Here is a 19828-nt window from a genome sequence, read left to right as displayed (position 1 = left end):
GATCACCAAAGTGGTCGCAGCCATAAGCCCCAGGATCCTCTGGATGCGTTCTGCAGACATCACTTTGGATCTGAATAACCGACGTATTTCCAGACAAATAGCTTCCGCCCTCTGACAGGGAAGGAAAGCTCAAGTGGCTATGGAATCTATGATAGCCCCTATGAACTGTACCCGCGTCGCGGGCTGGAGCATTGATTTTTGCAGATTCACAAGAATACCGAGAGATGCAAGGGTCGACAAGGTAAGGGCGATTTGACGAAGGAGACACTCCTTGGACTATGCCACTAGCAACCAGTCGTCTATGTACGGAAATATCTGAATTCCTTGAAGACGTAGGTGTGCTACGACGACTACCATTACCTTTGTAAAAACCCTTGGGGCAGTAGAGAGCCCAAAAGGGAGAGCTTTGAACTGGTAATGATCGTCTCCCATCGTGAGCCTGAGGAATTGTCTGTGACGAGGGTCTGTTGAGACATGAAAATACGCGTCCTTCAAATCCAGGGTGACCATCCAGGTACCTGGGGACAGCAGAGGCAGAATGCTTTGCAGAGTGGTCATTCGAAAATTTTTGTAGGTAATGAACTGATTGAGTAATCTGAGATCCATAATTGGACGGAGGCCTCCGTCCTTCTTGGGAACAGTGAAATATCGGGAGTAAAACCCCCAACAATGTTCCGTGATTGGTACTCGCTCTATGGCGTTCTTTGATGTAGAACGGTGGACCTCCTGCTGTAGAACGGTTGACGCTGAAGTTTTGACAAAATGGGAAAAGGGAGGTATTTGGAAAAACTCTATTAGATATCCGTGTTGTATGATCGAGTGGACCCACGTGTCCGTGGAGATGTTCAACCAGGCGGGGAGGAACGGGGCCAGATGTATGGAAGGGCTGACATTGAAGTCAAAGTCCCTGTTTGGAATTCTTGGGAAGTTTCGACTTGTAGGAACCAGAGGATTGCCCTTTAGCCTTATGGCTGAAAGGCCGAGATTGCGACATAGGTGGTCTTTGCCACTGTTCAGTAGGCGACTTACTAGACGACTGTCTATTCGACCAAGATTGCCTAACCCACTGTTTGGGTTTGTTATATTTGGCAGAGGGAGAAATCCCCAGGCTTTTGGACATTTTAATGCTTTCGTCCATTTCTTGCAATACCGAGTCGGTAGTGGAACTGAACAGTCCAGACCCTTCAAAGGGAAGATCTTCCACTGATGACCTAGTGTCATACAACAACGAAGAAGAGCGTAACCAGGTGTGTCTGTGCAACGCAACAGAAGTAGCTAGGGTCTTGCCCGCAGATTCCAGCGTATGTTCAGCAGCACTAATTTGATGCCTGGCCATGACCACTCCTTCATTTTGAATTTTCTTTACTTGAGGTTGACATTCTTTAGGAATATGAGGAAGGAAATCCGATAGGCGTTTCCATAATATCGGCCCATGCATGCTGCATAATTAGACATCTTAATGCCCATTGCAGCGGCTGTGTAGAATTTTCTACCGACAGAGTCCAGCTTCTTTCCATCCTTGTCGGATGGAGCAGAGTGACTCGATTTCCCTTTAGTAGACGAGGAGATGACTAGGGAATTGGGTTTTGGATGGGTATACAAAAACTCAGCTCCGGATTCCTGGATCTTATACATGTGGTCTAAACGTTTGTTAGACACACTAACCAAAGAAGGATGATTCCAAAAGTCTTTAACGGTCTGTAAGAGGACTTTTGTCAAAGGCAAGGCCACCAAAGGTGAGGTGCCTGAATGCATGATGTCGAAGACATTGTCATCTACAAAGCTCGAGACAAGTGTAGGTGTCATGGACAAATCCATTGCCATACGTTGGATGCAATCACCGTCGGATTTAACATCCTCTGATGGTGATATAGGAAGATCTGCTTCAACATCAGGAGGGGGGGAAGGCATATCTGGATCATCTCCCTGATTGGATGAAACTTCTGAGCCACACGAGGCATTGGAATGTTCAGGGGACGGTACTGGCAAATCGGGCCGTAACGGAACTGACGTCGGTATCGACGGATTCGATGGGGGCACAGCCGGGCAAGGTTGTGGCATCGATATTGGTTGTTTCGGTACTGACGATCGATCTCGATACTGAGATAACCGAGACGACATTGACTGACGATCCCATTCTACTGGAGGAGGGGGTGGAAGGACCCAAGGATATGGGTATTGGTTTCCATACAGATAATGCCACTGTCTTTCATCCCAGGACATTAAGGGTGAAGACGGTCGGTGTCGATCTTCGACACCGTGAGCCGGTGAGGCATTAGGAGACTGATGACTGGATATATCAGATCCCGACATGGGTATATGTTGGGTAAAATCCATGTCGAAGTCAGAAACGACAAGATGGTTGTGCTCCGGTGATGAAGCTCGACCTTGACTGGCCGAAACCTTATGGACTTTTGGATGAGCGTCCTTATTAGGTTTTATTGGCTTTTTAGTCTCTTTGCCCTGCTTCCGGATCTTGGAAGGTACGGCATCAGATATCCCCTGCTTCCGGATCTTGAAAGATACGGGGGGTTGTCGCTGGTCGACATAGACCTTTTCGGTGCTAAAGCATCTATTGCGACCGTCGACGTTCCCGAAGCGGGAATGAGAGTGTCCGGAGCCGAAGTTGACACTGAAGCGTGTCCGGACGTGTCTAGCGGTGAAGATGACTGAGGAGAGAGTGCTTTCTCCATCAGGGCCAACTGCAAACGTGCCGCTCTATTTTTCCTGGTTTGGTTGGAAAATTTTCGGCAATGTCTGCACGTAGACACACAGTGGGACTCCCCTAGGCAGATGAGACAGAGAGAATGTCCGTCGGTGGGGGATATCTTAAGACCACAGGTCTTGCACCGCTTAAAGCAACCCCACCGCGAGGCCATAGGCCAGCGGAGGGAAATCCAACAAGAAATCCGAAGGAAAAATACTAACTAGTGAAAAATAAAGGAAAAAACAGACTAACTACACGATTTTTTGAAAGTGAAACTGATACTTAGCAGACCGAGGCAAAAGGCGTCCTACCAACGCGGCGGTCAGAAAAGAATTGGTGGGATCTGCGTGCCCCCCCTTGGTCATGCGCAGTGAGCCGGCGCGTGACCTGGGAGAGGCGCGAAAATCCTTTGCTAGCTCGAGACAAGTGTAGGTGTCATGGATACCGAGCAGGGTCAGCACAGGCGCAGTCTATCCCAAGGGTATGATGCACAGAGACCACGAAGAAGATCCTTATATTTCTGTATTATGGATCCTTTTTACTCTTTATTTTAGGTTGTTCCATTATCCTGACTCTGTAGTTTTGTAGCTTAGAAACTAAAAAAAATCAAAAGACAAACAAAATAAAAGAAGCTAATTTGATGAGTACACAAGAGAGGATCTTTTCAGTGGCAGCCCCACAATTATGGAACATGCTCCCCAAGGAAGTGCACCTGGCCCCCTCAATCTTAAAGAGGTAGCTAAAGAAGGGGGTTTTTTCAGGACAGGATGGTACTAAATAAGTTCAGTTTTTCTGCCTGTCAGCAGTCTTAGATTGTGATTTTAATTCATGGCCTTTTATGTGTTTTATGTACTTTTATATTTTATGTTCTATTTATACTGGAAGCCACCTTGAGTTCCGTAAGGTAGAAAGGCAGCTAATAAATGTTAAAAATAAACTGAATAAAGACTATCATCTGGAATGCAGAATGGCACATACACTTCAAGGCTTTTTAGAGAGTGTGGGTCACAATAAATGAACTTCTCCAGTTGTGCTTGCACAAAATTGTGGAGTATATGGAGGCACAGCTGCAGACTTTGTTGCCAATCTTTGCGCAGCTTCAGATAGAACTGATACAGTTTAAGTCCATTCAGTCTTTGGGCAAGTTCCAGTACTGATCCTAAAAAGATGGTGATACCCCTGATGGATATCTGCAAGCCCGTATGAATGACTCTGGATCTGTTTATTTATATGGCAGAGAGATCCAAAAACTGCCAGCAAGGAAGGGCTGCTCACTTTCTTCCTGGAACTTTACACAAGAAAACTTCCCACAAACCTTCCACCACCCAAGCCCTGTAAGGATTATACACAATCACTGGATGAATGTATGTTGTCATCTGGCATGTTATGCCAGCCATAAACCTGATCCGTCTAATGGAAGGAGGAAAAAGATTTTCACTGGCAGTATCAGTTTTCCCCCTGCTTAATGTGGTTCTCAGCCTGGGCAGCAGCACCTGGATCCATCAGTGTGCCAGCAATTTCAGGACAGGCAGTACAAACCTAAACATGGTTACACCCTTCTAAGGACCAAACAGACACAGCAGTTTCCCAACGATCAGAACTCAGATCTAGCAACAAGTCATGCACGCCACGGTAATCCTGGTTTTTTTGGGGGTTTGCCCTGGTAGAATATTGTCCTGGTGTGGTGTCATCTCCTAACGACAATGCATCATCATTAGAAGCACATTACATCATTGTGCTGAGTGTCTTATCTGCTTCCAGAAACTGTGCTGGTTTTGATGTATGAAATTCTCAATAGATGGGTTTAATACACCCAAGAGACCCTGACTCATAACTAGGGGTGTGCAAAAAATAAATAAAAAAATTCGGCCCATTCCGATTCAGTCGAATGGGGCAGAATCAATTTCGCCTGGCAGTAAAACTCCCCACTTTAAGTTTCTTATGATTCAGTCGAATGGGGCAGAATCAATTTCGGCTGGCAGTAAGACTCCCACATGTCAGTTTCATCAGTACCAGCGGATTGGGGAGTCTTTCTGCCAGCCGAATGTCAATTTCAGCCCCATTATATCCTATGGGCCATTGAAGTCAATGGCAAAAACATTGGGTATATTCTGGGGGCTGGAGGGGAGGGGGCTTGTGGGAGAGGCTCCAAACGTGCAGAGTAGCTGCTGGAGCCTCTCCCCAAGATACCAACCAAGTTTCAAGAGCATTGCACCAGGGGGTCCAATTCTACGGGCCCTCAAATAGGTTGCCCCATCCCCTCCATTGTTCTCTATGGTGGGGAAAAAAGTTACTTATAATGGGGCTGGACTGCCGCCGAAATTTGGCGGCAATTCAGCGGCCTGCAGCAGCTCGAAAGGGATCCGAATGGGCCATTTTCGGGGATGCATTCGGTTCGGACGAACCGAATGCACATCCCTACTCATAACCCACAATCTACAAGGGATGAATCATGTTTGCCAGACCAACCTGCAGAGTAATTTGAAAAAGCATCCTTAGTAACTGCTCCCTATGAGAAGACCCTTCTTTCTGGTTCTTCTCACACACACACACACACACTATAGTTTTAGAAGCACTGGAAAAACTCATTTGTGCTGGCTTTTAGCAACTAGGTTAAGTCAGTATGAATGGGCAGGGATGTATGTTTGATTTATTTACTGCATTAAGCTGGTTTAAACAGTGCATGCATGCTTTTAACTTATTGCTACATTGCTCTTAGACACTGAATAGACTAGAAATTTGAAACAATACACAATAATCTGCATTTCAAAAACAGAAAATGAGAATCTGTGGTCAAATATTTATACACTAGAGCCTTATAAACAAGAGCATTTGATATGAAAAAAGGAAATTCTTTACTGCTCAGCAAGCTATAGTTACAAAAAAAATATTCAAGGTTATCGGGAATACCTGACTTCCATCCACATGCAAATAAAGCTAGAATTTATAACTCTTGCTAAAACTTAAAGGAGTGTTACTTCCCTTCACTTACTTGTTGAAAAGGTGATTGTCCACTTTGATCTTTGAATATGCTTTGAAGTCATCCGGCATCAACATAACAGGGATTTGAACATGGCTCAGCTCATTGATCTACAGGGGAAAAAATGCAACTGTTTAGAGAAATTTGATCGCAAGAGTTGAAATAGGTGCCTCTTGACACCAATCATAGATTGTTGTTGCTGTTGTTGTGTTGGGACTATGGACTTGAAAACGGCGTTTCACTCATTTTTTAAAAAGCCCATAGAACGAGTCAGACTGGAATTATCCTAGCTTGTGCTCCAAGTCATTACACAACACCTGCTCTCAAAGCCCCCCCAAAACTGCCAGACTCTCCAGTAAAACGTTATCATGGTCTTTCGGTTACTGATATCATGGTCAGGCAATGCCAACAGCATGTACACTGTACCGGCTGCATCACCTACCTTTACTTCACCCACATCCTAGTCTTCTTTTGTGACCATTTTGGCATGAACCAACTACATAAGGCCAGCATGAGGTCTACCACACTCAGGGGCATGTACATCTTCTTTTGACTTCACTGCCACCTCATCCCAAAACTTGCTAATGAGGGCCATGAATATCCCTGTCTTCTCTGGGATTAATGTAGTCTGAACACATTTGTTAAGGTTGCCTCTGTTTAAAAAAAGGAGCAAAGAAATTAAATAGATAATAATTGAAAACCAATTCCTCAATCATAGGTCTGTTAACCTGGGGGGAAGTTTTATTTATTTCAGTGGGAACTGCCTCCCAATAAGTTTGCCAAGTAGCACAATTTAAACTAGAACTGCCTATATTATATTGCATTTCTAGTGTTAAAGAATTTTGAGACAGACTGGTTGAGCTGGTGGGGATGGCACAGAGACCTGCCAAAAAGGTTAGCGCGGTATATAAATTGAATGTATAAATAAATATTCATACACATTCCAACTAGCTCAGGGGGTGTGGGCTGTCGTTTTTGTCAGTTCAGTTTCTACAAGAGAAGGAACAGTGAACAGCACGGCCTGGATTACAATCTCGTACTAGCTCTTGGGACAGGAATGGTTCATTGGACTGGACTGCAGAAGTTCACTGAATGAAGGGCACAGAGCAAAAAATTGAAAGAGGAAAAGAGCAGAGGAGCAGGGAACCAGGGCAAGAAGTGGCTACTGAGAGATGAGGTAGTGCTCAGCAATGTTCCCTTTAAGCTGTGGAGTCTTGTGAGCAAAAATTCTACTTTGTGAGCTACTGGCATTAAAGTTGTGAGCAAGCAACTTTGCTATTGCATAAATTAGTTTGCTCTGGAGCCATCCTTCCTGAGCAAAGACAAAAATGAGTGAGCCGGAGGCTAAAAAACTGTGAGCTAGCTCACACTAACTCAGCTTAGAGGGAACACTGGTGCTCAGTGTCTGGAGGACATTATGCTATTTTGGGAGAGGAGAGGTAGGAGACAGGCATTCTAGTGGGAAAAAATGGGTAACGAAGTGGGGCAATACAGGCACACTTCAGAAAAGCAAGGCAGAGTTTCATTGAGAATTTGGGATAAAACTCCACATAAGGCCAAGGGACAGGAAGGGCTGAGCACTGGCTTTATTGCTCCGGTTGTTGCTTGGAATATTGCTACAGTTCTATTAACTCAGTTTTTTATTTTACTTGCTTTGTGATTTTGCTAACAACTGTAAGGAAAAGAAAGGTGGGATGTCAATGTTTTAAATTTAAAAAATAATAATATTAACTAGAAGGGACATCCAAGTGAGGCCTTGAAGCCAGAGACAGAATCACGGAGCTACCTGGGCACAGGGCAACATGTATACAGAGACCACATCCTGACATGGTTGCTGTAGGAGAGGAACTCAGAGGAGAGAAGAGATTGGATTTATACCCCACCCTTCACTCAGAGTCTCAGAGTGGCTTACAAACTCCTTTCCCTTCCCCTCCCCACAACAGACACCCTGTGAGGTAGGTGGGGCTGAGAGAGCTCTTTCCAGAATTGTCCTTGAGAGAACAGCTCTGACAGAACTATGGCTTGCTCAAGGTCATCCAGCAGCTGCAAGTGAAGCAGTGGGGAATCAAACCCGGTTCGCCCAGATTAGCGTCCGCTCACTTAACCACTACACCAAACTGGCTCTCTTTAAGAGAGACATCTTTAAGAGATACATATAGTTCCATTTGCACCATCTATAGTCCCTGAGCACTTCATGCCATTGAAGATTATCACATTTAAACTGTAATTTATTAAGAGTGAGAGGATTTGATTTATACAGCGACATGACCACCAATTCAACTGTTTTTTAAAAGCACAAGAAAACTATAGAATGTTTTTAATGTGCAAAAAGGTACATACAATGTAGCATATAGATACAAAGTTAAAATCATAGGCCACAGCATTTATCCTATAAAATCACCTATCTCTTGCCTGGCTGCTGTGCCCTACCACTCCATTTGCCTCCTCTCTTTCCTGGAGGTCTTCCTCATTATTCCAAATCTTCTTTCCTTCTACCCTCTAAATACAACTCCCACTGCATTACATCCTCAAGTCACACACTTACAAGAATGACAACAGAATTTGTTTCAAAACTGGAATTCCTGTTACATCAATTCTTTCCAATGGGCATTCCGTGGTATTAATTTCAACATATAACCTAATCCTTAGTAAGAATTTATATGGCACTGCTACAACCTCCAGTTTTGCCCACCACCAAGGCAATGGTGGGAGTAGTTGGAACTCCAGCTGTAGGCATGCCTGTGTTGCAATTTTATTGCCATTGTAGCATGAAAATTAAAAGTTTCTATGCTATGTGGTGCCTGAGTGGATCTCTAAGACATTTGTGTTTCTTTTCTTTATTTCTCACTGGGACTCAAGGCAGATTACACAGAGTGAGTCAATACAATCAACAAGATGGGACATTCAAGAAACTAGTTCAATAGAATTAGGGTTGCAGAGCCAACTGGAGGTCTAAAAACAGAACTGAAGCAAACCACAAGTATTAACATGACACATTAAATGATGCAAAATTACATAGTAGGGTCCTACTTGCAATAAGCCATACATAGCAGTATACGCCAGAGTCCCTAATCATTTATCCAAGTAACTTTGCAAATCATTTCATATAGTGTGACCCTGCATAGCTCTTTTGAATAATTCAGTTTTGCACAGTTTGCAGAAAGCCAGAGAGTGGGAGCTCCCTGGCCTTCTCAGGCAAACCATTCCATAAGGTGGGGGGGCAACAGAGAAGACACGTGTACAGGCAGTTGTTGGATTTTGCCTATTTGCAAGTTGGTGCCTGCAGAAAGCCCTGTTCAGAGGAGCAAAGATGTTGTACTGAAGCACAGGGGAAGAGGTGGTATTGCAGACACAAGGGTCGGCTGTGAAGGGCTTTGTATGTGACAGCCAATACCTTAAATTGAGCCTGGTAACTGATGGGCAGCAAGTGGACTGACTGCAGAATGGGAGTAATATGCATGCTCTGTCCACCTCCTGATAATCCCCAGGCCACAGCATTCTACAATGACTGGAGTACAATGAAGTTGATTTTGAGGGGAGACCAATATACACTGCATTACAGTTGTCAAGCCTCTATGTTACTGCGATGTGGATCCAGGCAGTCAAATCAGCCACATCAAGGTACGGGCCAACTTATGGGCTAGGTTGAGATGGAAGAAAGCCTTTTGTGCAGCTGCATTAAGTTGCTTCTCCAGCAATAACCTTGGGTCCAGTATAATCCCGAGGCTCTTCACTGAGTCAGCAAGGGTCAGCTGAATTCCATCAAGAGTGGGAAGCACAATGGGATTTGTGATCCAAGAACATCCATTTATTTTAAAAAAGGAAATGCATTCAATTTACCAACTTTCAGTTTTTAAGATATCCAGTCATTTTCTGTTTCATCCCACAATTACCATATTTTACATGAGAACTTGTCATCTTCCACAGAAATTGAAACATGTCAAGAAAAAAAAATTGAGCAAGTCCCTTCTCACTAAACTATTTTTACAAACCATTTCTTTCCTAGCTAAAAGAGCGGCATTAAATTCACAGGTTTTACAGTCATCATGGCAACAGAGAGTTTTCTTGCAACTCTTGCCTTCTCTCATTAGCATTCTACATCATACCTACCCTTCACACAGTTACTGTGTGACAACCAGCATTCTCAAGTGAATACTGTTATCCCCTCCTTTTTGAAATATTTTCATACCCAACCTTATTTGATCCACAGACTTGGTTTTCTAATGGCAAGCATGGCAGAATTCATGCGTTTTACCTCCTGGGCATCGTTAATAAAGTAAACACAACTTCAATTGTAGACTATGCCTTGCAGTCATGCCAACTTACCTCAAGAGGTATTTCATAAAACTATTGTGCTATCATAAGCAGTTACATCTTTCTAAGCCCACTGACTTTCATGGCCTTATAAGGGTTTAAGCCCTTGTTAGGGTTGCACAGTTATCTCCCATTAACTCCTTGGTAAACCTTTTATGAAGCTGAACTTCACTTACTCATCACAAAAATCTATTCTAACTAATGATGCATATACACAGAAATGGAAAAGTAGAGAAACTATGGGAACATATGCATAAGTATAATTAACCTTTAAATTTAATTTTGTAAGGTTTCAAAACAAAAGGGAAGCAACCAGCACAACCTGAAAGGGCTAGCAGAAGGCATCAACTCCTGGCTGCTCTTATAAATTAAAGTTAATTTTAAGTTTTTAAAAATGTGGTGCAGGAGGGCTGGGAGGAAGGGCAGGATTTGGAACACCCAGGGGAACTAGGTAAACCAGATGTAACTTTAGTGGTAACTACCACTATATACATGTACCATCTCCCATCACTTTACTCATTAACATGTGCATTCAAGTAACTTCCAACTTATGGCAACCCTATGAAGTAACATCCTCCAAAACATCCTATCATTAAAAGCCTTGCTCAGATCTTACAAACTGAAGACTGTGACTTCTTTTACTGAGTCAATCCATACCATGTTGGCTCTTCCACTTTCCCAACTGCCTTCAACATGGACACTGGAAAACTTACAACATAAGAACCGCACAATCAGATTTGCACTAAGTAAACAAGAGATAGACCTTGACACCAAAACTATGTTTCCTTTGTTAACAGGCTGAAAACATCCTTGCCTCTTGCAATTTTAAGCTATGATAAAATGGAGTCTTTTACCCTATCAGGTTTGCTTAAAGTATAGAAAGCTTGGGCATCTTGCCCAAGACATTCTCCATGCTAAATTCCACAGTAACAGAAAAATCATTTTTATATCCATGTTATAATTTAATGGTTTTAGACTGTGATACCTCTTAGTTATAAAGAAATTCTAGTGGCTCTCTAGTACTTCAAATAGCTTTAATCTTCACCTAGGGCTGAAACAACCAAGATTTTTGTTGCCCATATCTGGTGTTATTTCACCCTAGATGAAGAAGTTTAAAGTTATTTTCTATTTCTGAATTGGCTGATTTTTCATTTATTTGTGCTAACATAGCTGCAACATTTCTTGCTAATTGCTGAAGTGACATTTATGCCATGTACGCAACCCACATTTCTTCCAGAAAACAAATTAGATTACAGCTTTTACAGAAGGTAATAATACCACCAATGCTTGACTAGCTGTGGATAGATAGCTTGGAATTAAACACAATGGAGACCGGCACAGCAAGGCAAGCTTTGAGAAGCCTTTGTTCTCATACTGTTCAATCACAGCATCTTTAATTAAACAGACTGTTAACAGAAACTGAAAAAGAATCAATTGTTTTAAGACTTTTGGTGCCTAGCTTTAAGGTCTGGGAGGAGACAACCACTACTGAACCTTTCTGTGTACCAGGGCACAATGGAGCTTTTTGTCTCATCTGCTGATCAAAGATGCAGTTTCCTGAAAAACAATGATTAAGCTGTACCGTGTTGCTCCAAGCTAGGAAGATTCTTTTGGTAAGATATAAGATCCTCATAATGTCCACATGGATCGTGATATTAAATGCTTAAAAAAACCATCCTAACAGCTTTTCACAACCAAGCTCTTTAATACAAGATGAGGAGATAGGGAGAGGTGTCACTACTGTTCAGTAGTAGAGCAAGTGGCCTTCACACAGGAAGTTCTCCAGTCAATTCCTGCTATCCTTAACTAAAAAAATCTTGGGTAGTGGCACTGGGAAAGACTTTTGCCAAGAAAACAGCTTTTAGTTATTGGGATAGGTGGACCAACTGTTCAACTGTGTATAGCTTCCCATGTTCAAATACTACAGCAGAATTGGTGGGATGGAAAAGTATTCTTCAGAGTTTCTAGAGCTAGCATATTATTAGAGCTAGCTGTTGGATCTGCTGGTTTATACATTACACCAGGTCCTGTGAAACACCACTTTGGGTAGTACATGTGGCTACTATGGGACTAACAATGTAATCACACTTTAGTTAACCTGGTCAAGTTATGACAAGCAGGAAATGCCTGAGATGGAATAAATGAATCAATTTTCTGTCATTTTCTTTACATTAATTATTTTGTTTAATATTAAAAGAATCCAGAGTTGTCTCCAGCAGTTAGATGAAACACTTCATTCAACTTCAACCTTTTCAGAGCAGATCAGAGACAGAAGCTAAATTGAAAAGCCAAGAACTTTTTAAAAAAATCAACATAAATACAGATAAATGGTTCCTCATAGAGTTCACAAATCCAACTTCCTCCTGCCTGGACAGTTTAACTTCAAATGCTATCCAGGCACATCTTACTTCTACCACTGAACTCTACTACGTATGAGCAGGGAGGTTACAGCTAAAGTTTTATAGCAAACAAGATCAACCATCAGATTTGCCCAAGAGACACTACAGCCTGAGGCAGAACAACAAGTTGTGCACCTTCCACTTGTGGGAAACTCTTGATCTCTTGTTTGTATTTAAGGTACCACTAGAGAGTCATCATTATTTTGTCTGCAGCATGCTACGAGGGCTACCCCCTCTGGGGGGGGGAATCAAAAAGTTATCGATGCATAATCAGGATTCTACTCAACACACTCCCTGTAAGCACTTTGCTATGACCAAATATAATAATAATGACGTAACCAACAGTCTTTTTTAAATAAATAAATAAGAGCTAAAATAAACAGCTAGTTTGGTTTAGCAAACTCATGCTTATGCTCTTTTTGCCCCTCAAGTTCAAGAGCATATACAGGAGTTCTATGAATTGGTCTAGTACTCCTTGGTGATCAAACGTGCCATTAAGTCACAGCTGATTTATGGCAACCACTGGTGGGGTTTTCAAGGCAAGAGATCTTCAGAGGTGGTTTGCCATTGCCTGCCTCCATGTCACAACCTTGTTATTCCTTGAAGATCTCCCATCTAAATACTTGCCAGAATCAACCCTGCTTAGCTTCTGAGACCAGACGAGATCAGGCTAGCCTGGGCTATCCAGGTCAGGGGTCCTTATTTACTTTAAGAAGAACAAGGACACACTGGAACTTGCTTCTGAACAGTTAGTCTTGAGGTGGTATTCTAGTTGATTTGATGTTTCTGCCACTTTTCTCATAGAGATGGGAACCTTTCAGGAAAGGATGTGTTTTGGATGCTTTTGTGAAAGGACAGAAACAAGGTATATTCACATTTATGAATGTAGTTCTTCACATGCACAGATGGGGGGAACTGAAGACTACATTCTGGAATATTGTGGGACACCATGTTCTGCTATTCAGATCACATTTCCACAGACTGCACAAGAAAGATCTCCACTCCAGGTAACCTGCGCTTTTAAACCTTACAGGGAGAGAGGGCCAGGCTCAGTTCAGTTCTGGGTTCAGTTTGATGGCTACCCTGAACCTTGAACTGAACCAGGATATTTAGGTTTCTGCCCCTCTCTAGTATAAATGCCTGTTCCACCCCCAAGTCCAACCAGGCAGTATGCAAATCCCGATCAGGCCTAAGCAATCTTTGGCTCTCTCCCTGTCTCCAGCTTCTATAGGAGCCACAACACCATTCACAGGTAGTTGTGAATAAGCAATCTTTGGCTCTCTCCCTGTCTCCACAACACCATTCACAGCTTCCCCACTACTAGCCTTACTGGGATCCCCCCCCCCAACATATTCACTTAGCTACAGCTCAAATTCAGCAAGTTATATCTATTTACTCCCTGTACAAGTCTGTGCAGAAATCTAAGATTAAAACAGCAGAGGTGAGACCATTTGTGACCAAGCCTGATTCAGCAGCTAAGCAAGCTCTGCAAGTACAGGCATTCTCATCACTATACAGGCCAGCAGGAAAGGTCAGCAGCATAGGGGACTCATGGTGTAGAACAGGCAGGCCACAGAGCTTAGCTTGGGCAGCTGCCAACACCAAGAAAATGGAAAACACTGGGCCTTCCTAGCCTTTGCTTTGAATATTTAAGCTAGCCATAACCAAGAACTCGTGAAACCAAGTGCAGTAACTTGGGCCCGCTCAGCCAAAGGAGTATATCAGGAGCGTGTGTTTGCTGTGTGGTCCAATACATGCTGCTCACAAACTTTAAAAATGCTGCTACCACATCTTCCCTCACTCACTTCCTTCCACAGGCTTGTTCAGGCAGATAGTAGCAACAGCCTCCAGAACATGGACTTGCATGAGAGAAGAAAAAGATGGGTTCTCGCCTCTTCATTCCCAGTGCTCTACAGGTTGTGGAGGGTCTCTCGTACATTTTTGACTCTAAATTTGTTGTCCTACCAGTAAGAGTGAACACAAGGAAGCAATATGGAGAGTCCAGGCATGAAGTGGTTCCTTGTTTGACACAAACTGATAAGGAATGGAATAATGAACAGTCTGACAAGAAATGGAAGTTTGCACATCACTGCAACCCCAAATAAAACTTCACGTTTACACAAAGGACAGCAGAGAGATGTCCCTTCCCCAACAATAATGATGACACACCAATGAGTTATATCAGCTCTCGTGGTCCTTACTTACATGCCTAGGGTAACGTCAACTGCCACTTTGGGGTCAGGAAGGAACTTTCCTCCAGGACAAATTGTGCAGGGATCCTGGAGGGATTTTTTTGCCTTTCTCTGTGCATAGAGAGGCGTCATTGGGAGAGTGGAGGGGGAGGTAGTTGTGAATTTCCTATGTTGTACAGAAGGTTGGACTAGATGACCCCTGAAGTCCCTTCCAGCTCTATGTTTCTATACACCCCCAGCTATGGCAAATCTTGAGGCAACAAATGTAGTACCAGAAAAACTTTGTAAGTTCAAAAATGCTTCCAGCCTTACAGCTTCCATAAAGGACTAAGCCATCCTACCCTGAACAGATAAACTGAAAAGCCCACAATGGCAAAGATTTAAGTAGATCTGACCAGTTTCTGATCCTTCCCACCTCAGTTTAAATCAAACTACAGCTATAGGATGTTGTAATGCAGCTTAATAGTAGGCATGCTTTGACACCACCATTAAGCCAACCCTATAAATAATGTGCATTACTTTAATAGCCCTCACTGATATGATAAAGGAAATGTGGGAGAGGGGAGCTTACAAATTAAACAGTTTGAGTTTGTTTTGTTCACACAAAATAAACTGACTCCCTTGATCAGGACTCTATTAAAGAGAAGCAACATAATCACAGGCCACTTCTAGGTTGGTGGGTTACTGTACTTTCATTCCTGTTTACAGCTACATTCTGAAACCTATTCACTGGGATTGCAAAGCTCACCCAATATCATGTCACATATCTACACAGAGAGGTGAAGGTATCACACTTAAGAGGGAAGTGTGCAAATACAAAGCCTTGAGTCAGACCTGATGAAAGGGTAAGTCCTCAACCTTGCTGAACCTTGAATTCTGAGAAAGGGTAATAGGCACCATCACAAAATGGCTACCATAGAAGCCAGGGCTGATCACAGAATACCAGAGGTTTCCATGTCAAGCTTTATCCTGTGATCAAGGCAGCAGATTCCAGATGGGCATTCCCTGCAGACATGCTATGCATCCTGCAGGCTTAAGATCTCTTTCAACAGGGAAGTAGAAGAAAATGGCTCAGCCAGTTCCTTGTTTTGAGGAACAGAATAAAGATCTCTTTCAACAGGGAAGTAGAAGAACATGGCTCAGCCAGTTCCTTGGTTTTAAGTTTCCAAAGAATGGGAAGAGGGTGTGCTGCCTTCAGAGCTACAAGGAGAGGTTGGCACAGCCACAGAGTTTGTTTATATGGCCAAGAATTATTCAGAAGGGCATTTTTACAGAGGTAACAGAGCTATATTATAATGATGAAATGGTTCAGGAAGTTGTTTTAACAAAGAGAAAGCAATTGTAGATTATTCTACTGTGTACAGTACATACTGCTGCTGTATAATCCTACCATAATTTCAGCATCATTTAACAAGTTAATACTTATGCTTTGTTTCCTATTTCTGCTTGCTTTCAAATTTCTGCAATCTTAACCCAATTACATTGCTTACTGGATGTCCCAGCCTGTTGATTGCATTGACTTACACCGTGTAATTCACCCTGAGTCTCAGTGAAGCTCTTTGGGTAACATTGCACTAGCTCACTCAGTAGCATTTTTTTTCTGTCCTGTTCCAGGTTCTTGAACCAAGCAGCAGACAAGCGCCAGAAAACATAATGATATACATCATGTTGGAATTGCTGCACTGGGGGAACAGAGATATGCAAACTTCAGTTCCTGATGCTGGATGTTCGTAGAGTTGAGGCAGAAATTGGGAACCATCTTCAGCCTTATTATTAACATTTGCAATATAGCACTTCCACCAACTTAACATACTTTGAACACCAAGAAATACTTGTGGTGTAATATCTATGTATACCACATGACTAGAAGATCCCTTTTAGAATCCAAATTACCTGTACACACCTTGGAAAAAAGGTTAAGCCTCTGTTCTACTGCTTTCTAAAAGCTCAGACATCCAGATGCAGGTAGTGCCCTTCCATAAAGACTCTAATTTGAACTTCCTGTCTAGAAAGTTTATGCATGAAGATAACATTCAACCTAAGGCCAAATAAGCTTCTTTTAAAAATCATGAACCTGATGGAATTAAGTTTCACTTGTTAGAGGAGGAAAGAGCATAACTCCATTTGTCTGTGCCCACTGCCCTCTCCTGATGATGAAAGGATGCAAATTCACTATTCCCAGGACACCAGACACTTTGGATCTTGCTGCAGTAACATTCACATTTTTTTCTGCCTCCAAGCCTGTGTGGGCCTGATGTAATTCAGCAGCTCATAACCATGTTTATAATGCCTGACAGTGTTCAAGAGAAACAGGACTTCACTTAGCCTTCTCCTATAAGCAAAGTGTGGCTCCTAGTTAAAAGATTCTAAAAAACAAAAACTTCCCTGTTCTCAAATATTAATACCATAGAACAGAAACAAACTGTGGTCACTCTTCAGCTTTTTTTTTTTTGTGCGTGTGTGTGTGTGTGTGTGTGTGTGTGTGTGTGTGTGTGAGAGAGAGAGAGAGAGAGAGAGAGAGAGAGAGAGAGAGAGAGAAGACAATATTGCTTCTTTTCAAAGAGATTTTTCTTCAGGATATTCTGCTTTAGGATTCGCCAGTCTAGTAAAAAGGTACAACCTGCCTAACGATTTGGCTGCATGACTTAAAGAGCTTACAGCAAAGACATGGCAGCTGGAAGGCTAAACAAGTCCAAAGTGGAAAATAGCAACCCCCTCCAGATGCTGGTTGTCCTCCGGTACAGGTAAGCCCGGTTCACTTTCACTGTCCATTTCCCCAGACCTTCAGGGTACTATAATGTAAAGGCAGCAGCTGCACAACATTCATCCAGGTTTTGCAAGTATTTGGATGATTATGTAAGCTGTTTCATACAGCTCAGTCTGGTCCTTATAATGGAGTTCAGTAGTTAATACCCAGTTTAAGTATGCCATTTTCCAGTTTGGTACTTGAAGTTCATTGGTCTAGGGCACACGAGAGATTTCTCTGGAAGTCTGAGTTTCAATGCAGTGTACTCCAAAGTACTGTGAAAGATAGGTGGGGAAAATACTGGCAACACCCAAACAATTTTTCCCCAGATGCAGCTCTATACTATTCCAAGGAAATATTTATTTTTTGCAGATGCCAGCATTTATGTTGTAGAAGCTTAGTTGGCCAGCTACCTGGTGCTCTTCCAGAACCAACTGCAATAAAACCCCACGTTAAAAATGACTCACGAATAACAGTGGAACTGTCCCACTATAATGACATGGCAAATTGCACTAAGGAAGATAAATATTATGGAAGTGAGAGCTGGGCAGCCTGTAATTCTGGTATCCAGAGGGGAAAAACAGACTGCAATTTACTACATGTTTTAGAAACTTACACATGAGAAAAGAGACCGGACAGTACCTCTCTTGTACATCTGCATGCAGTAATCAATGCTGCAATTTGCACAATAAAAATTTTCTCCCACAAAGATTCATATTGTTTAGAATTAAATGCAAACTAGATTGATGGATCTACATTAAGACAGAGCATAAACCTACTATCAGTCAGCACTAGCAGAATATATATAACCCACGGGTCTATTTTGTGTGTACATGCCATTAAGTTGCTTCTGACTTACAGGGACTCTATGAATGAATGACCTCCAAAACCTTCTATCATTAACAGCTTTGCTTAGGTCTTGCAAACTGAAGACCATGGCTTCCTTTATTGAGCCAACCCCTTCTCACGTTGGGTCTTTTTCCTACTTCCTTCAACTGTTCCTAGCATTGTTTTTCCAACAAGTCTTGTCTTCTCATGATGTGAAGAAAGTCTGATAGCCTCAGTTTAGTAATTCTAGCTTTTAGGAAGAATTCAGGCTTGATTTGACCTAGAACCCCCTTCTTTGTTTGCTGTGGTCCATTGCATCCACAAAACTCTCCCAGCACATTCCAAATGAATCAGTTTTCCTGTCAGCATTCTTCACTGCCCAGTTTTTACATCCATACATGATAGCAAGGGCATATGAACAGTTTAGATTTACCATTTAAATGTTGCAAAAGATACCGATCATTCTTTTGACAATAACCTACCACTCTTACTGTGGTAAGGACTGCCATTTTCTCTTTAATAGAGGGAGAGAAATGACAGGGATCCCATTTCTCAGTCTGTTGAGCATTTTCATGCTTCTTACAAGATACACCTTTCCCCCCCAGGTAAATACATGGTTTTCCATTACTGCCTGAACTGTCTTGGAAGTACAGGCCAAGAGCAAGATTCCAGCTGATTCAGAAGACATCTATTATAAATAATTTTAAACAAATGATATTATACTTTGATGAAATAGGCAGTTTATAAACTTTAAAAAGGGATATACAGCTGATGTAATGCTGTCCCACCTGGAACGTCACCTAAGGAAGCAAGACAGCATTGACAAGCTAACTAAAAATGTTTAGCTAACTGACAAGATTAACAGTGAAATCCTTGGGAATAAGAGTATTCTGTGAGCGTGCCTGTTACTAAAGTCAGATTTTCAGTAATAATTGCAACGATGTAAGATGGAAATAAATTGATAGTAATCAATGGATATAGATTTTCTTATAGGAAATTCCCATTATGCAACTACAGCTCAGATTTATTTATTAAATTTTATTTTTATATTGCCCATTCCCTGCAAACAGGGCTCAGGGTGGTGAACAACAATGGATAAAACAACGTATCATATCAGTTAAAATTACAATAAGATTTCAGTCAAATTAAATCAGAAGGCGATCCAGATTTCCAATTATGCTACCGCCATCTGGGGGGCGGGGTGAGAGTGCCAGCCAGATGGACGCCATTGCCATCCTCAACCAAATGCCTGGCAGAACATCTCTGCCTTACATGACCTACAGAGCTGCATAAAGTCCCACAGGGAATGGATATTACTTGGAAGAGAGTTTCACTAGGTTAGGGCCAGTTCACCAAAAAAAGCTTCCTTTGTGCCACATAAACCCAATCACATGCAGAGTGTAATTTCCCATCACTCAACAGCTATGTTTTAATTGCCACCACTTGCAAGAACTTATGCCAAGGATTGTTGCAAGAGTTAAAGGTGCTGTATTATAGACGTTTTCCAAATAATTTTGGTGAATTGTTTAGTATGCACATAAAAGTTCCTACTCTTACTTTACAGCCTATTTCTGTGCAATGAAGTTATTAGCAAGGTTTGAAGGAAAATAGTGATAAATGAGCACTAGAGCTGACTACATTTATTTTTATTATAACAAATAT

General features: G+C 42.2%; 1 protein-coding gene across 1 annotated transcript in view; it reads right to left on the bottom strand.

Annotated features, from left to right (window-relative positions):
* The window catches only part of PIP4K2A (phosphatidylinositol-5-phosphate 4-kinase, type II, alpha), a 75142-nt gene extending 65189 nt beyond the window's left edge, over positions 1-9953 (bottom strand). Inside the window, exons 1-3 of the mRNA XM_015406958.1 lie at positions 9943-9953; positions 6229-6340; positions 5700-5797 (exon numbers count right to left, since the gene is read on the bottom strand). Coding sequence (XP_015262444.1) covers positions 5700-5797; positions 6229-6340; positions 9943-9953 — 221 coding nt within the window. The remainder of the gene's footprint in view (positions 1-5699; positions 5798-6228; positions 6341-9942) is intronic.
* Between the last annotated feature and the right edge of the window lie 9875 nt (positions 9954-19828).

This window comes from Gekko japonicus, unplaced genomic scaffold (assembly GCF_001447785.1).
Source record: "Gekko japonicus isolate JY-2015 unplaced genomic scaffold, Gekko_japonicus_V1.1 scaffold1483, whole genome shotgun sequence".
Taxonomy (NCBI): Eukaryota; Metazoa; Chordata; class Lepidosauria; order Squamata; family Gekkonidae; genus Gekko; species Gekko japonicus.
The sequence above is the reverse complement of the archived record's forward strand: the minus strand, read 5'-3'. Positions and strand labels throughout refer to the sequence as shown.